Source organism: Nelusetta ayraudi, unplaced genomic scaffold (genome assembly GCF_046127955.1).
Source record: "Nelusetta ayraudi isolate G7.1 ecotype Tasmania unplaced genomic scaffold, CSIRO-AGI_Nayr_v1 ptg000005l, whole genome shotgun sequence".
Taxonomy (NCBI): Eukaryota; Metazoa; Chordata; class Actinopteri; order Tetraodontiformes; family Monacanthidae; genus Nelusetta; species Nelusetta ayraudi.
In genome coordinates this window covers 8988702-9006500 of record NW_027466055.1, presented here as the reverse complement: position 1 = coordinate 9006500, position 17799 = coordinate 8988702, and the positions used below count along the sequence as shown (strand labels likewise).

The window sequence follows — 17799 nt, the reverse complement described above, 5'->3', positions numbered from 1 at the left end:
CAACAAGGGAAATTGAGCTTTAGTGAGAAGTGTACGAGAAACAACTGCTGGTGTTGTCCACACACTCCTGCTCAAATCACGACTTGTTTAGACGGCGGCGGCCAGCGTGCTGCCCTACGCGGTGCCACCTCGATAAAACAGAGCACAGTGCAGCTGTGTTTAGCGAGCACAAGGCACGGCGGAGGTGATGAGTTCACTTTCCCCTTTTAAATGGCACTGACTGAAAGCAGGCAGGAGTCCAAAGTCCAAACCATAAATTCTAAAAAAAAATTAAAAAAAATAAAAACTGAGAGAGAGTTACTCGATCCTTTCCGCCCGTTCGTGTAGGTGGGTCAGTTTGTGTTTTTAAGAAACGTGAGCATACGGAAATAATTAACATTGGGGCTGATTCAGCAGGCCTTGCACATTGGCGTGTTTGCACGTGAGTATGTGGAGTGCCGCTCGCCACCTCCAGGTTCAGTAAGTCAAGCACCACGCTCCCCAGCTTCCACACGTAAACACACACTGCGCAATACAGCCGAGCACACCCGGGTCACGCAACGCGGGCTGGAGGATCAAACAGGAGCCGCGATGGTCGCTGTTCAAAGACGTGGGAGTTTCGCATCACACGCTGTAAAACAGTGAGACGCTACATTTGCGTTTCACGACCAGTGCATCGCCACAAACGCCGCTAACGCTTCCTGTTGGTGGCCACCGGGGGTCAATTACAGTAACTCTTCTGTTAAATGAGAGGAAGACGGAAAAAAAAAAATCTTTGGAGGTGGTCATCGTCAGTGCTTCGTCAGTGCCTGCATCCAAAAAATGCTTCTATTTAATGGACTGTGGAAGCCATTCTTGTGTACAGTGCAGCTCACTTTCATGAAACTAGTCGACGATGACTTGAGCTCTGTGGTCCGGTGTGGTCATAAAGTGATGAACACGGCCAGCAGCAACACTTATGGAGGCTGTGGCTATTAAATGGCCCACGATAAGTGTGTCAAGAAAATGCAAAGTTCAACATTTTATGAGATGGAATACTTGAGCAGAAGGACAATAACCAAAGTGGAATAAAATAACAGTCAAGTAGAACAATGCACTACACTACTTCAACCCAGCCTGAACCGCTGATGCAAAAAAGCAACACGGATCAGTGCTTTCACGTCGTTTCCTTCAGATTCTTCTTCTTGATTCTGGCCTCTGACCTCTGACAAGGCACGTTTGGCAAGGGAAGTACTGCTCACTGGATATTTTCTTTTTACAGAACCCCTTCTCTTTAAACTCTGGAGAGGGATGACACAATACTGGCAGACCAGCAGTTCTTGAAATAGTCACTCCGTCTGGCGCCAATAGCGGTGCCACGTTCAAAGTCATTAAATTGCTCAAAAAAAACCTTTCCTCCCCAATTTGGATGCTCGGATTGAACTTCAGCAGGTCGTCCCGACCATTTCAACGCACTTCACAGCGCTGAGATGAGCTGCCCATCACAATTTGAAATTACTGGGTAAAAAAAGCAACACAAAAACAGGACGATTTTCAAAGTATCTAATTTTCTGCTGGTTCCTGACCCGTTGCCATTACACACAGCCTATTAATTTTTTTTAAGTATTTGATTCCCTGACATGTTGTTGGATGCCACCTTGACTTTATGAGGCCTTGAAAATCACTTTAAAAAAGTTGCGCAAATTGACTTTGACAAAAGAAGTGTGACTCCCTAAGAGTATGAAAAAAAAAGTATTTTCACTAAAGAAATGATCAATATTTAATTTCTTTTCTTCCACACAAACACACACACACACAAGGTCTAAAATCTATAGTATGTCAGTATAACAGTTGCGCAGACCCTCGTCTGTACAGCCAGAACAGACAAAACACAACAGGCAGACGGTGAATAAGAGCTCCAGCAGAAAGGCCTGGAAGAAGGCAGCATATTAGTCATTGATTAGCAGCAGATAGAGAGTATTGAAAGAAAACGTCAGTAATCTGAGGAGGGGAGTGGAGCCGGAGAGAAAAGGAGGGGGAAGAGGAAGTCTGGGGGGGGAAAGGGGTGAACCTCCTGGAGGAAATAAATAGCGTAAAGAGCATTTGGAGCCTTGCAGTCACTCTTCCGACAGCCACTGCCCATCACTCTCCTCTCTTCTCTTCTCCTCCTCTTCACCTCCGGCCCTCCTCTCCACTCATCTGCTTCATTCATCTACAGCCCTGGACAACTGCAGTGAGTACTATTCCCACTACTACATCCTCAGGCCATTGACACGTTACACTTAAAAAGAAGAAGAAGAAAAAAAATTCTGCAGTAATTGCTGAACATTCCATTTGTTTCGAGGACTACAGTGATATTTGATCAAAGACAAGTAGGCAGTGTACGACAGCAAAATAACCACCATCACTTTTCAAATGTTTCTTGTAGTATGTATTATTTATCATGCACAATGAAAATGTTTGCCTTTTGATAAAAAAACAAAAAAAACAAACCTTAGTGCCATATGCATAATAAATGCCATGCTGCTGCTCCCTGTCAACGCATTACATGTTAGCAAGGACAAGATTACCAACTCCCAGGAAATTAAACTCAGCTGCCATAACTTCATTTCTGCTGGATTTTCCTGTGACTCACATGCCCCGCTGTTTATACTCAACCCTGATGCTGGTGCCAGACGCTTTCCGCTTTAACAAACTCCGCTTGTGAGTTTTTCCATGTACCAGATCTGACAGAGACAAGCACATATGTGGCACGCTGCATTTAGAAAAAAAAATAAAACTACATAAAATTTGGCCTCCCCTGAACTGTAAATGTTTACAGTCAACATTAACACAAGTAAGAAGCGTTATAAAAAGGTTTATAAGGAAAATTTGAACGATAAGAATGTTCATGTTAAAACTGTCATCCAAGAATAAGGAATGGCGCACTGTGGAAGCTCTATTTTCACTGTCTACTGTTTCGCCCTGCTTCTTGTAAACCCCCATCAGGTCCTGCTTTCCCAATTCCAATCCACCTCCATCATGAACCCCGCAAGACGCATCATCCCTGAGGAACTATGCTGCTTACTTGTCACGCTGCTGACAATGGGTACGCAGTCTCTGCCGGTTCCCACTGACATCCCCGTGTGCACGGCCTCAGAAACAGCCCATTACCAGCTGACCTTCACTGGCAAATGGTCCCGGTCAGCCTTTCCTAAGCAGTACCCTGTCTACCGTCCTCCGGCACAGTGGTCCAACATTGTTGGTAAGTCCTCAGCAGGGTGGTTTCATTGTGGTGTAATCGGGCGAGTTGTGCAACAGTTTTTTGGGGGGTTTTGGGTACCACAGGTTCAGTCTGCAGTGATGAATACACATACTTTGAATGCTCCCAATGAAAGACGACAAAAGAAATCCTTGCATGACATTAACTTGGGAGTGGGATCAGTGCATGTTCTGACATCCCAAGTGCTGATTTCCAGAACTGTTAGTAAAAGAAGGAAAGGATGGACAAATTTCAGTCCTAGGGAGTTCACTGAGGGGTTTAACAGTTTGACTTTATCATTTTATTTGGAAGCAAACGTAATCTGCACTTTGCATTATATAATATACCGTGGATTATATTTTAATTTTGATAACCAAATGTGCTGACTGATCACTAGATTACTGCCGGCTAACACCTGCTGTAACAAAATCTTTTCTCTCCCCTCCCGGGCTTAGGGGTGACTCACAGCACCGACTACCACATGTGGCAGCATGATGACTTTGCCAGCAACGGAGTGAGGGAGTTTGCAGAGAAAGGCGAGGCCTGGACGCTTATAAAGGAAGTGGAGGCTGCCGGCGAACGCATCCAGAGTGTTTATGGGGTCTTCTCAGCTCCTGCTGTTGTGGGAGGCACGGGCCAGATGAACACTGAGTTTGAGGCTTTCGCAAGGCATTCCTATGTAAGTCACTAGGTTTTCATCAGTCTAAGTCTGGGGCATTAGGTAAAGACGAGGTTCTCCAGTGGGTCAATGGGCACACCAAGGTGACACGTTGGTCAAAGGCAAACTCAGGGACGTACAGAGCATTTTGATTGTTTTAATTTAAGAAGCAATTTTTACACTTGAAATAAAAAAAAAAATCAATCTGTGTAAATTTTCTGTTAAGCATGATGATTAACTCGTGCCTTGACATTATGCATTATGCTCCATTAAGCAGGCCAATTGCAACCCTATTAAAAACTACAGCAGGCCCGTTCCTCATCTGGCCCCTCTAGAGAGCCTATGAAAGCAAAGCAAGCCTAATTTACTTTGTGTGTATTCAAGTTATGTAAAACTCTGCAGGAGTTGGCTGTTAAAAACATCTTGCTCGCTGCTGAAAGTCTGGCAAGGTCATAAAGTCAGAGACAGATGTGACCGAGTAAAGGAATAGGCTTGGCTCAGACAAGGTCTGTCGCGAAGGTGATTAAAACAAATAATAAAAAATAAAAAAACTTTGCCGCAAGGTGTTCTCTAAAACTATAATTTGGGGTAGTAAGAGAAAACAATTGTCCAAAGAAGGACAAATCCTGTCTAAATCTTTGGCCAAGTAGCCGTCATTATTCTAAAAGAATCAAAGCTGCATCAAATGAATAAACATGATTAAAATTTGATGATTTTGCCAAACATGTTTAGGCTTAAACATGTGTCCTTGCCTTATAAAAGTAAATACAATGAATTTTACCCAGTTGGTTGATATATTCTTCCGTTTCTTTAAAAACTTTTAAAACTCATCTTAAAAGATTGTAAAATCATAAAACTAACTTGAATTAACAATTGGTTTTATTCTTTCTATTTCCAACATATCTCGTCTACCTTCCCTTTTTCTCTTTATTACCTGACCTACTTCCTCATCCCCCTACTCTTATTTTCTTTTGCCACGCTTCAACTACCTCTCAATGCTCCACTTCCTCCTGTCCCAACTCCAGCTGTCGTTTATCGTGAGAATCGTTCCAAGTCCGGACTGGTTTGTGGGCGTGGACAGCATCAACCTCTGCGATGGCGACCAGTGGAAAGAAAACGTCTCACTGGTCCTTTTCCCATACGACGCGGGAACTGACAGTGGGTTCACCTTCTCCTCTCCCAACTTCGAAACCATACCGCAGGAGAAAGTCACACAGGTGGGTAAACTTAAGTCATTGTGAAAGCACAAACCCAAAAAAAATAAAAATTCCCAAGTCAAAGCAACAATCGGTGATTGTTCCTTCCCCCACTCCCTCCCCAGTTTCACAGGCGTTGTAAATTCAGCTTTCTGAGCGATCCTAAATGTAGCTTCTCGTCTCTTTGCTTCCTTTAGATCACCTCTTCCTCCCCCAGTCACCCTGCAAACTCCTTCTACTATCCCCGACTCAAGCACCTGCCACCCATCGCCAAGGTAACTCTGACCAAGATAAAGAAGACCAATCAGATCATCAGCCTACCGGCGGAGGCCACCCAATCCAACCAATTGCTCACAGGAAATGAGATTGAAGACACACTCATACGTAAGTCAAGGACCCATAATGCTGCACTAAATACCTGACTTGGAAGAACTAAAATTGGAATAGGAAAAATAGGAAATTGAATTAGATGCAGAGATTCATTGGAACTGTTCTCTGAAGGAAAGTAAAGACCACACGTAGGCCACACACATATTCCCATGTGCGAGCGTGTGGGCAATAAAAAAAAAGAAGCTGAAAAACAGTTGTGTGCAACAGTTGTGTACAATTTCACATTATACTGAGAGCTTGGGTGTTTTTCCTGGTTGGAAAAAGTCCATTTGGGAATCGTTAAAAGCCACACAAGCTCATTTACCCTCAGCGAGTGAAGAGGCCAAATGAGGATAGTGTATGAATAAAACGAGGGATGGATTTTTGAGGAGAGAAAATCACTGAAAGTCACATCAAGCGATTTGAACAGGAAGGCTTTGGGAAGGTTCAGGACAGCGTGTCAAGCATGTGGCAGCTGGAGGGTAACTGCACTCAAGAGTTCAGGGTGACAGCGAAGATTCGACTCGGCGTCACTGATTACGAATCCGTTGCTCTGACAACCCATCAACAAACAACAGCAAGGGGCCAAGAATCTGTTGGGATTTCCTGCCTAGAACCCAACGCTTCAATCCGTTCTATCCTCCCATCTGTTTACCATTACCTCCCCACTGCCTTCCTCCCTCCACAAAAACTCTCTATCCCCCCTAGAATCCCAGAGCTTGAACGGTAGCCTTCAGCAAGACAAGAGCAATCGCCGAGACGTGATCGTATCCATGATATACAACGTAGACATAGATCATGTATGTCAGCATAGACATGCTCTGTATTGTGAACACGGCATTCTGGAAAGACACGTCTGTGTCATCCTTCCATTTACAAACTATACAGCGGAAAAAGACTGGCCATCCAACACCGGACCTCTTACTGTAACATGGTGAGGCTAAAGCAGCACCTTTTTAGTGGCCTTTCAGCAAAACTCTGAGTCCCTGCAGCAGTAAAACTGCTAATTGGTTGGGCTGTTTAATAACAATATAAATAGAAACTCAATAAATAAAGCAATTAAAAAAAAGTTAGAAATACAATCAAATTTGACGCCTTTGGCGAAACCTGAGCTATGAATCTTTGATGAGAAGCTGTAGCTTCATAAAAAAAAAAGCTGCGTGTGAACATTTAATACCCTTTTAATACTTTTTATTCGAATAAAAAAAAAGTAAGAAGAGCGTTTTCTTTCCACTCACACCTATAAAAATAAACTTGCAACGCTGCCTGTAAATGTCAGCCACTACATATTTTATGTTGTAAAGGGCTCCATGTTACGACTTTTGCACTGGAAATTGATGTTTCAATCCAAATGACCGACAAAACTTCAGCATTGCTGTAACCACAATGTCCCCTTTCATGCAGACACCCCTCTGGACTGCGAAGTGTCCGTCTGGTCCCCTTGGGGTTTGTGCAAAGGCAAGTGTGGAGACTCGGGTGTGCAGCACCGCACACGTTACGTCCTCATGCACGCAGCCAACAACGGAGCAGCCTGCCCTCTGCTGGAGGAGGAGAGGAAGTGTTTCCCGGACAACTGTTTATGACTAAGCCAGAAAAGGAGGGAGACTAAAGAGAGGAAGGAGAGGAGAGAGCGAAAAGAGAGGAAAACCAAAAAAGGGAGGAGAGGACGGAGACGGAGAAACAACAGTAAAAATGTACAGTGATTCTCTATGTATGACAATTTCTCTCTCTTGTTCTTTTTTCAAACAAACGATCCCCACTTTTTGAAACGACTAACATTGGTTTTTGTGTTGGATTGGAAGGCAGAGGATAAATCTGACAGCTCTAAAGAGGTGTAGTTTAGTGTATTCCTACTAGACACCAATTTAGTTTTGACAGATAATCCAACTTGTCATGGGATGGAAACACACAAACAGAAGAATCTTGCGTTGTGGTTTTGGTTTGACAGTTTCCAGAACCGCGTGCATACCGTAGCGCTGAACACATTGGAACTTCCATTTTCAAACAGAATCGCAAAAGCTAAGACACGAAAAAACACAGTAGTTCTATTGAAGGAATGTCAATGGAAAAAAGTGAGTTGACCTTTGACGTCACTCTGTGGTAAAATTCATGTATAATGCCCAATGGATCGTTGTGGTTTGTGATGAACCTATTTATTGACAGGATTTTAACCTGTAATGTAAAGTATGTCACATCTGACCGTATTGAAGTGTATCCCCTATGTTATTGAGATATGAGCTCATTATAAACCTCTTTGTAAAAATCCTGATTGAAATGTGTTGTGGGAAATAAAGTGTAAATATATCACACAGTTTCGTCCTGTCATATAATTTTCTTACATACAATAATTTCACGTAGACGAGAAGACCCGTGACGACTGACCTGGCTATAAATTCCACATGTCTGAGCGTCTGAGCTATTCCACCTCTGGATCTACACTTTTCCTTTAGGTCTTCTCGGTTATATTACCGAGAGCGCGGCTGGACGATTGTACTGCAAAGAGAAGGAAAAAGGCTTCTACCTGGGTGACCCGGGTTCAAACTCATGGATTGGCAGTCAGAGATTAACCCCTGATGAAGTGTTGGTCGTAAAACAGATGTGCTTACCAAGTATTCAAATCAGTTTCCCAAATGTTGATTTAGATTAGAAGGCCTGAACGGTTTAGGTCACCCTGGGACATCAACTGACTCATAATCCAGCATGAAAACTGGAGTCGTATTTAATGGGCGCAACAGAGACCAATTCCACGAAATGACACATCACAAACTATACTCCAGATGACAAAGTGAGCAACAATAGGACCCCCAAAAAAAAGCTATTGCAAGGGGGGAGTGCAGAGCGGTATAAAAGTGAATCCGGTACTGAGATTTCCTTTGAAACAGTAGAAAGACCAAGATGTGAAGATTACAAAATACTACCGGGATCAGGCATCAAAATATATTACACTGCCAAGGACAAACTGCATAGTTTGGAGTTTTTGCAAAAAAACAAAACAAAACAAAAGCAAATACCTTTAGATTTATAATGCCCTCTGTTAGTGTATATTTAGCTTGTTGAAGAAGACATCTGGGAATCATCGCAAAAAGAAATAGTGATTCACCACTCTACCACTTGTTAACAGCGATTTACATGTTCATTATTTCTTGATATGTGTTGGAAAACAAGGAAGAGGCAAGATATAGAGAAGATAATCCAAGGGTTTATACTGTGTCTGTGAATGCCAGAAACGTCAATATTTTGATTGCGTATTGGCTCTTTCTGTAACATTACTACGGCAGTGGGAGGAAAAGGGAAATCTGACTCTTTGCTTTCATTGATGATTAACAACTTCTGCAGATGCTGAATGTGAGCACACTTAATACCCTGAGTTCGGGGGTTTGCTTTGTAAGTGACCTCATGTAAGTTAAGCTTATGCCAAGAAATGGCAGCTATTGGCTAGGTGTTACAGTTACATCAACTTTATTCCAGAAATTTGGAATTTGGTGTATATTGTGAAGTGGGATTTTTAGTATGGGTTTGCTCAGAAATACCGTTGCCTAAGTCTAAACCCCACTAACATTAAGCTACATTTAACTGATAACACTGTAATTAAATAGATGCAACTGTAATTGTTGTATATCTAATGCAGTATTACCGGTGATGTCCTTGGTATTACGAGCTACTCCCCCGTCTATGTCTGTTGCATGTGTGTTTTTTTCACAGCTGAACACTATTGGCTCTCAGGTAAACCAGTCACAAAACTTCCACAGTGTCTCGTCACGCAAGGCAGCAGCTGTGGTTTTCTCACACTCAACTGCCTGGCCTTTTTGCTTTAAACGTTTGATACATGCCGCAGGACGTGTGTTTCCCCCCCCCCTCTAAAACCCAATTTTGGTAACAAAGTGCCAAGTCACTTCCAGCGTCTAGTGAAATTCACAAATTTAAAGTGAAAATGAGTTTGCGGGCAGTTGTTTTTTCTCTCCAGTGCCTTTTCGTGTTGGCAGCAGCCATGTTTTTTGATCTTGGAGAGCTGGAGGAGAGATGCATTATTGAGGAGATTCCTATTGACACGCTTGTTACTGGTAAGTCATTCAAAAAAAATTATATTTCTCCTTCGAGTTCACACGTTGCACATTTTGAAATGAGTGTGGTATTGATTTGAAAAAGACTGTCCAGTAAATCACTTTTTAATGACCAGGTAAGAAGATTCGACGAGAGAAGCTTTACTCTGAACTACACGGCAGCGAGACATGAACTTAACAAAGACCCGGTGACAGTGATTGCATGAATGGATGAACTCATGTCTCTTACCTGCAGGTTACTTTTTGCTTGAGCCTTGGCAGAAGCAATCAACCTCCTCCCCTCATCTTGGAGTCACTGTGACAGTGAGAGATCCAAACCATGAGGTAGTGCACTCAAAGGAGAGCTATATCACCGTGCGGAGGCCACACAAACATAGGTTTAACAGAAGACTAAAACATGTGATCACTGGTTTCTCTATTAAAATCAAAGCCAAGCTCCTCTGAACAGTATTACATAAGTTTGAAAAAAAAAAAAAACCAAAAAACCAAGGGCCTTATTAATGATTAGTGAGGGGTATAATGAGCCTCTCCTTTTGTTAGTGCATTTTACTGCGGTCTTATGCCTCCACTTAAGTTGTTGATTGTCTGGTCACGGTCTAAATCACAGTTATTATACATGCTTAAATGCCAATGTTATAAATATGAAAGTTTGCATTCAATAAATCCCTCACTTTTGTTACTGATCAGATGAAAAACACCAAACCGCAATAACATGAAATTATGCCTGAACAGCGTTCTGTTTGTTTGTTTATCTAGCTTCAGATGACCAAACGCTATGGTAAATATTCAAAGTTTACCTTCACAGCTCATGCATCTGGTCAGCATTACTTTTGCTTCCAAACCAACTCCACAAGGTTTTCTGTGTTCGCCAGAGAAAGGCTGGTGAGACCTACCGACACAAAAGAAATTGATTAACACAACAGGGCACATTTCGAAGACACGGGCCTTCATGCAGTTTGAGGTCTTTCTAATCATGACAACTTTCTTTCATGATTTTTTTTTTCTTTTCCAGAAGCTACATTTAGATATTCAGATGGGAGAGCACATAATCGATCACCACGCTGAAAAGACCAAAGACGGCATGCAGAATCTGGAGGAAATCCTATACCACCTTACTGATCAGGCAATACTAATTACCCGGCATCAGGTGTATCAGAGGGTAAACATGAATCTTTTTGAAATGTCCGTAAACATAACTAACAGAGGCACCATTAGCGCTAAAGAGCATGTGCTAGAGGTTTTATCTACACAATTAACACGTCTGTTGTGTGCAACATTTTTTTTTTCCTAGGAGAAAGAGGAGAGATTCCGACAGGTCAGCGAGGACGCCAACCATAAAGTGCTGTGGTGGGCTGTGGTGCAGACCACCCTCCTGTTGTCTGTGGGATTCTGGCAGATCAAACGACTCAAAGATTTCTTCATCTCCAAGAAGCTCGTCTAGAGATGATTGCAAAAATACCTGCAAAAATACAACTCAGGATGCGTTTGCCAACACTAATTTGGTTTGGCTTTGCTTGTCTGGCGAAGCAGCTGGTGATATTGCAAGAAAATGAAGTCTTTGTACGGCTGAAATGTTTTCTGATAAAAAATAATGAGTACAATAAATCACAAAAACTTGGACAGACTCCCTGTACCTTATTTAAGTTCCTTCTCTTGTTTTGATTCTTCAACCCTATTGCCAGACTGCAAATAAGGTAAGTTTATCAGGTGCATTTCATCAGCTGCCAACACAAGTTGCCCAGGAACTCCCAACCAAGAGCGCATTGTAACAATACAAATAGCAAGTAACTCACACCCCTTTATTCAGAATGAATACAAGGCGGCCCAATGTAAAGCCACATTGATATAGTGGACAAAGAAGATAATCATAAATAGATAAAAAAAAAAAAAAAACACAAAAAACACAAAAAAACACAAAAAAACACACACATACAGTCTAAATCGTTGAAACGTCTGGCTATTTTAAAAAAAAATTGTCAATGAGCCAGCTAGCTAGCAAAGCGGGGGGAAATTACGTCACCATCGCCACGAGCCACTGATGACCGAGGTGGACGGAAGGTGGGCTAATTGTGTGTCATTAGCAATTCGTGATGAGTAATTAGTGTTTCTAGTTATACAGCAAGCACACACGGGGTGGTACATTTTTTATATGTATATTTATATCCATATAGTGATATTTCATTTAACTTTTCAAAGACTACCTTACTGTTCAAGTTGGTTGTTAAACTGCGCTAGCTTAAAATTAAGGTCAGCGGCGATGTGACCCATTGGCCATATTCTACTACGTCACGTCTTCGGGTTAATCGGGAAAATGTTTTCCTTTTGAGAATGTATTGTTTGCTGAAACAAGATTCGCCTTGCATTTAAACTTTACAAGTTATTCTTTGCGAGCGAGGTTACCCTGTTAATAACTACGGTACCTTGTCCTGCAGGCCTTCAAATGTCTTTCTGGATTTCTTGCAACTCCTGCTTCCTCTCCCCCGCCAACGACCGAAAACTGGCCTTGACATCATGTGGTCATGTCATTTGCAACGTCTGCTATGGAAAAGGTCATTCGAGTACTAATAGCAACTGAGGTCTTTGCCGTATGAAGTACAGCGCCGTATATTCTCCTACTATACACTGGTCGGCCTTAACTGGGGGAAGGGAGGAAAAAGTATTGATCCGACAGCGACATCTGCTGGGCTCTCAGTGGAACTACAGTTCCGTATATGTCGTAGTTAATCTGTTTTCCTGCTAATGCAAGATACTCTTGACACAAATTAGGTCATAAGTAGCCGCTGCTGCACTTCAACGTTTTCACTCTATTATTCATTTTTCATCATAATCATTAGAGTAGAGTCTCCTTTCAAGTGTCCCTTGGGGGACAGTGAAAATTAATGATCACATTCAAATACTTTCTGTGCTGTTACAGCTTAAAAATTCTTGTTATAATTCAGAATTACAACGAGGACCCAAGAAAATCTACTGGAAATGTTACCGTGTCAGCAAAATCTTCTTAGTTTTCACAGCCCAGCACAGATGTATGCATTTTATTTGCATATTTGCTTTCCTTTTCTTCAGGAAAGCCAGGCAGTTGCTTAATATGCAATGCCAGATGTAAAATCGCCCCTCTGTCTGATAAAGTAAGTGCAAATTTAAAGTAAATGGAAATTTGGCATGCAGCAATCTAACACTTGCAAACTTTACACCCTGTCTGCCATTGACTAAAAAAAAAAAGTATTGCGTATCGTGTTTTCAGAGCAGCACCGAGGTGAAAGCCCTGTTCTCCGACCTCAGTGTTGTGGCAAAAAAATACTTGAAGGAAATCAGTGAAGTTTAGTGATTATTATTATTATTATTATTATTATTATTATTATTATTATTATTATTATTATTATTATTATTTTAAATAAAATATAATTTGTTCAAAATCCTGATTTAAATCCTGAAGTAGTTCAGGATTTAAGTATGTTTCACCATTGTTAATGGCCTACTTTAAACATTATGACATACAGCGTTGTCTGCTTGCCAGGTTATTACATTTCAGTCAGGGCATAAGAGGAGGCTGCTCGCATACTACCAGCAAAAGGTGAGTCGTCGTGAGAGGAGCCGCTGTCGGTGCCGTCCACTCGACTTAGCATGCATCACGCAAGGCCTCGACGTTAAGCTTTGCATGCTGCATGCTGAGGTGAGTTTAAACACAACTTAAAACACCTAATTACTGGTGTATGTCTTGTCGCTTTTATAATTGCAGAACGAGAAACAAAAAGAGGCCTTGATACAGCTGACAAATGAAATACAGCACATGACAAAGTAAGATGTAACGTGCCTTGTGCTTTTTTTGTTTTTAATGCATGTTTTAAGAAGCAGCGATTGACATTTCCCCCCCTTTTCAAGGAAGTTAAATGAACAGAGCGCCTTCATTTCCAAGCTGGAAAACTCCCTGCAGCATCAAAGGTACTGCCTTGTGTCAGACGTTATTCTAAACGTTTGGCTCCAAGACTAATATTCGAATCATTTATTGAGATTTCGAGTAATGCTGTGTGTGCGTTCAAAAAAATATTGAAAATGTTGTCAGGAAAATGGGATTTCGTCACTAGGTGTCACTCTAGGCACACTTATCCTGTGACAACCAAACTAATATTCAAGAGATTTGAGAACAAACCTCAATCTTAACTCTTATGTTTCCGTGTCTCTTTCAATTAGTTACAAGATTTCTTCAGTGCCTCGAATGTCCCAAAGCCCATACCCAACTCATGGCCAACAAGCTGGTAACCGCCTTAAAGTTTAACACTGTTGTATCATTGTCTTTTCAGCAGATGCATGCCACTGCATTCAGTCACAGTCGTTGCAGTTCCACTATTATTGAGCGTGTGATTGGTAATGTTGTGTTTCGGTGTCCCCACAGTTCCAGTGTTTCAGATCCCAAGATCGTCCCCCATGGTCCTCTCCAGACACCCCTCGGTGACTGATGTGTGAGTGCTAGCTAGCTAGGCCACCGTGTTTCTGGACGTGTTCAGCCGTCTACTGACGTAACGTTTCATTCGCGCCCTGCACTTCAGCCTCATTATGTTCTTGTCTCTTTGTCTCCATCGCCTGTCAAGAGAGGAAACATGGGAGGCGTCTTACAGAGCAAACACGCTATATCCCGGCTTGAGCCCCAATGTCTTATGTTAGCTTTAGCTGCTGTATAGCCTTGCCCTTCCCTGCGGCTATCCACTCACGCAGACCTGAGAAGACGAAGCTTTGCTTCGGTTTGTTTAGGATTCTTCACTGGTGTTCTCCACGCAGTTGACATAAGGCCGATTTTGGTTGTTTTTTTTATAATCACAGGTGCTGTTTGTTTGAGCTAGGCTAGCTGCGCATATGTTGTGGTGGGCACATTTAAACACAGGATCCTGGAACGCTGTCACTCCTAAAATATATATATATATATATATATATATATATATATTATATATATATATATATATATATATATATATATATATATATATATATATATATATATATATATATTTGGGGGGGGGGCGGTGGAGTCTAGGATGATTTATTCAAGACTGGAAACGCTAAATTGTCAAAACCACATTTTACTGTGAAATATGAACAGTCAAACACACTTACATTATTAATCCATCTACTGTATTATTGGCGGCTTTGGCTATTCTGGCTCATCCTTTGTCGCGCTGCAGTAGTTTTGGAGGGAAAAAGAAGGAAGCGATGCCATTTAAAGGAGGGGTATTTATAACCTAAGTAGGTGTGGTAAGAGCTAGAGTGCCTGCCTATGAAGCTTAGTCATACTTATTATGTCATTTGAAATGTTGAATCCACTGAAAATTAGTTTTTCATTAAGTTACAGATGTATAAGTATAAATTTGGGATTGGTTTACCGATAGCTTCAAATTAAGGGAAAATGTGCTTTATCTTTTATCTTAAATATTACGACACAAAGATCCAGCAAAATATAAAATACTGATGATAAGCATCACTCCATCTACAGCTGCTAAAAATAAGCGCAGAGGAATTTCACTTATTTTTCAAAAGAGAGACAAATTGCATGTTTTTATGTCTAAAACCTAATGCAACTAATGAGTCGTGGTCCCCCCGCAGCACTGACAAAATGGAGATCGAGGGAAGAAATTTGTTCGGCAAGGTGGGTTTCATGAAGAAGGAGTCATTGAATATAAAATAAATAGATACAGAAATAAATAAAAAAGTTGCTTAGTTTTATGCATTTTTCTCTTGTGTCTGCCCTTCAGCAAAACAACGTCTCCAAGGTGTCACTAATCAACACTTCACGGAACAGACAGATAGGTATGCGCTTAGTTATGTCTGGCGGAAACCTGTTTGTCTCTTGCCCCATCGCTTCCAGTGAAACTCACTGGCTTACGACACAAGCTCTGCACTTTAACTGTGGAACCTTTGTCAAGAAGTCATGTCAGATCAGATCTCTCTTGTCCCATGTGCAGAGATGTTCCCTCGCAGACCAAGCAGTCAGGTCTCGCTGGCGAACCGCTCCATCGTCTCTGCCAGCATCAGGTGAATCTTCTCGCGTGCAGACGGCTCTCCTCCTTTGGAGAAAACGCACCAAAGATCGTGTTTTCATTTCCTGTGTAGGAATAACCTTCCCTCCTTTTCCTACCTGCTGTCTCTCAGTCGATCTCAAGGTCTCCTGGGGACTCCAGACACCTCCTTCAGCCCCAGCCCTGGGTGGAAGTCTCCAACCTTCAGACCTCCCACTTCTTTCAGACACTCCATGTCCTCCCTCGTCTGCTCTCCTCCTTAACCAGCACGCTCCATCCGGAGGCCCGTTGAGCAAAAAAATTGTGTGATTTAAAAAACAAAAAAAACAATCCTTGAATGAGTCACCTGCAAGTTTGTGTGTTATGGGAAATCATTAATTAATTGATTGGTTCTTTTAATGACCGCACAGCTAGGCTGGTGGAATTGGTTTTCAGTGCTGTTATGTGGTACAGGTTCCAACGTTGCATCAAGCATTAAACATATAACACAGATAGTTCATAAGGGCCATAGCGTTCAGAGTTCAGAGTACTTAATACTAACAAATCCACTCTGAAAGACATTTGTTCTGCTGTGAACTAATGGACAAATAAATCAATTGCCGTTGTATTGGCGCTTGCTGTGTAGGTGCGACTGGCAATAAATTAAATATGGTTGCAAAGTTCCTTAGTGTCCTCATGTCTGCAGGCTTCTCTCACTCTCTCTCTGTCTCTCTCTCTCTGTGTTCATGTGTGCTCACAGGCCTGGATGTCCCGCAGAATGTGACGCCTGTTGTGTTTTCTGACTGAGTTACTTTCACTGAGCCCAGACCAACATGCCTCAGCTCACTGTGATAAATGCTGACTCTGTGGCTCCAACACCTGTAGCCTACAATTTACAGAGATGAGCGGGGATTATGTCTCTGAAAAAAAGGAGGGAAAAAAAAGTCCATCTAGTGGGATTACACTTGAAGTTGACAGACGTGCGTGCCAAAAAAAAGGTGCCGCCGCTTCACTTCCCTCCACAATGGATGCAGCTCACACCCTCGGGGGTGGGGGTGGGGGTGGGGGGTGAGGAGACCTGCCTCGTCCAAACCTGGCCAACGCAACTCATTGTTTGTATCGCCCTCGAATCTTGTTATGAGGTGGCTGCAAGTGGGGGCACGGCGAGAGTGTGTGTCCAAACAGAAACGTGATATTGCCTGAAGCCATCGCAAGAACCCCCCCAGTCCTGGTGCAGCCGAGCGGCTGGGACGGCCAAATGTGTTCAGACAGGTCGGCCCTCCTCTCCCTGTCGACCTGCCCCTCTGCCTCCATTGTCCCCGGCTGTCAAGGTGCTGAATGGCGCCTATTGAGTCGGGCTCAAGTGTAGCCTGACAGTGTGTGTGTGTGTGTGTGGGGGGCACGCTATGTTCTGGCATGTGTGACTTTTTAAAAGACTATTGAGCCGGTGTGGGTCCCCCGTTCGAGGCTGAACTCTCTCGCCGCTCCGTTGGGACGTTTTTCGAGGTCGTTTCCTGTTTTTTAAGGTCCACTTAGCCGAGAAGACGGCTCCCCGGGGCGGCTTAAGCTGTCATGGTGTCAGACAGTGGTTGGCAGAGGACTAAATCAGAATAATCTCTTCCTTATGCGGCCCACACACACGTGCTCTCTCTCTCTCTCTCTCTCTCTCTCTCTCTCTCTCTCTCTCTCTCTCTCTCTCTCTCACACACACACACACACACGGCGACGTACACACTGGGTAATTATCTTACTCTCCTCGCAACCACAGGTAGATTGTTGTTTTCCCTTTCAGGGCCACTCACGGAATTCTTGTATTGCACACAAGCTCGTTTCCGCTGCTCATCTGCACGCGCGCACACACACACACACACACACACACACACACACACACACACACACACACACACACACAACTTCGGCATGGCTCCGGGCTGTACAAATGAGCCCTGCCACTTCAGAGAGCTAAAGAAAACTATTCCGATGTCAGTGGTAATTATTCAGCAGCGTGTTCCCACAGCCTGCCCTCCTCCCTGTGAGTGTGTGTGTGTGTGTGTGTGTGAGAGAGAGAGAGAGAGAGAGAGAGAGAGAGAGAGAGACACTTCTCTCCTAATCTGATCCAGATTTCACACTCTGTCACTCACTATTCCAGTCTTGTACCTTTGCTGCTCTAAGTGTAATCCCCCTCCGGGCAAGACATGACATGAGGTAAATGATTTCACAGCGGAGCTATTTGTCTTCCCGAGGTGCTCGGAAGGTGTTGCTCTGTGGCCCCTGCAGCTGGTAAAACCTGCGATCCCTTCACCTTTACTGTTTAACGCCGTTTGATCAATGA

The 17799-nt window shown here is 42.8% G+C and overlaps 3 protein-coding genes and 1 long non-coding RNA gene across 4 annotated transcripts; 3 read left to right on the top strand and 1 right to left on the bottom strand.

The window, feature by feature from the left end:
- Window positions 1-940: 940 nt before the first annotated feature.
- LOC142878054 (uncharacterized) lies at window positions 941-11994 on the bottom strand. Its single transcript, XR_012924341.1, has 4 exons — window positions 11884-11994; window positions 10281-10372; window positions 9713-9768; window positions 941-1453 (listed from the first exon to the last, which is right to left on the bottom strand). It is a non-coding gene; the product is annotated as an uncharacterized LOC142878054 (long non-coding RNA).
- spon2b (spondin 2b, extracellular matrix protein) lies at window positions 2087-7729 on the top strand. The gene is made up of 6 exons (XM_076046916.1): window positions 2087-2191; window positions 2947-3202; window positions 3655-3878; window positions 4883-5074; window positions 5251-5437; window positions 6827-7729. Exons 2-6 carry the CDS (start codon window positions 2980-2982, stop codon window positions 7003-7005), a joined length of 1005 nt encoding a protein of 334 aa, XP_075903031.1. The 5' UTR covers window positions 2087-2191; window positions 2947-2979; the 3' UTR covers window positions 7006-7729.
- LOC142878038 (transmembrane emp24 domain-containing protein 11) lies at window positions 9207-11101 on the top strand. The gene is made up of 5 exons (XM_076012331.1): window positions 9207-9483; window positions 9719-9807; window positions 10240-10365; window positions 10496-10642; window positions 10775-11101. The coding sequence occupies exons 1-5, from the start codon at window positions 9354-9356 to the stop codon at window positions 10922-10924; spliced, it is 642 nt and encodes a 213-aa protein (XP_075868446.1). The 5' UTR covers window positions 9207-9353; the 3' UTR covers window positions 10925-11101.
- rnf212 (ring finger protein 212) lies at window positions 11888-16144 on the top strand. The gene is made up of 12 exons (XM_076012330.1): window positions 11888-12032; window positions 12547-12608; window positions 12725-12799; window positions 12998-13054; window positions 13220-13278; window positions 13363-13422; window positions 13672-13736; window positions 13874-13940; window positions 15076-15118; window positions 15225-15279; window positions 15435-15504; window positions 15622-16144. Exons 1-12 carry the CDS (start codon window positions 11924-11926, stop codon window positions 15749-15751), a joined length of 852 nt encoding a protein of 283 aa, XP_075868445.1. The 5' UTR covers window positions 11888-11923; the 3' UTR covers window positions 15752-16144.
- Window positions 16145-17799: the final 1655 nt, after the last annotated feature.

Bases quoted from the DNA above. Each gene is read 5' to 3' on its own strand.
- spon2b (XM_076046916.1), top strand. From the start codon at position 2,980: ATGAACCCCGCAAGACGCATCATCCCTGAGGAACTATGCTGCTTACTT. The intron at 3,203-3,654 runs GTAAGTCCTCAG...TCCCGGGCTTAG, and splicing joins ACAGTGGTCCAACATTGTTG to GGGTGACTCACAGCACCGAC. The intron at 5,075-5,250 runs GTGGGTAAACTT...TGCTTCCTTTAG, and splicing joins CGCAGGAGAAAGTCACACAG to ATCACCTCTTCCTCCCCCAG.
- LOC142878038 (XM_076012331.1), top strand. From the start codon at position 9,354: ATGAGTTTGCGGGCAGTTGTTTTTTCTCTCCAGTGCCTTTTCGTGTTG. The intron at 9,484-9,718 runs GTAAGTCATTCA...TCTTACCTGCAG, and splicing joins TATTGACACGCTTGTTACTG to GTTACTTTTTGCTTGAGCCT. The intron at 9,808-10,239 runs GTAGTGCACTCA...TTGTTTATCTAG, and splicing joins TGAGAGATCCAAACCATGAG to CTTCAGATGACCAAACGCTA.
- rnf212 (XM_076012330.1), top strand. From the start codon at position 11,924: ATGTCTTTCTGGATTTCTTGCAACTCCTGCTTCCTCTCCCCCGCCAAC. The intron at 12,033-12,546 runs GTCATTCGAGTA...CCTTTTCTTCAG, and splicing joins CAACGTCTGCTATGGAAAAG to GAAAGCCAGGCAGTTGCTTA. The intron at 13,423-13,671 runs GTACTGCCTTGT...TCTTTCAATTAG, and splicing joins AACTCCCTGCAGCATCAAAG to TTACAAGATTTCTTCAGTGC.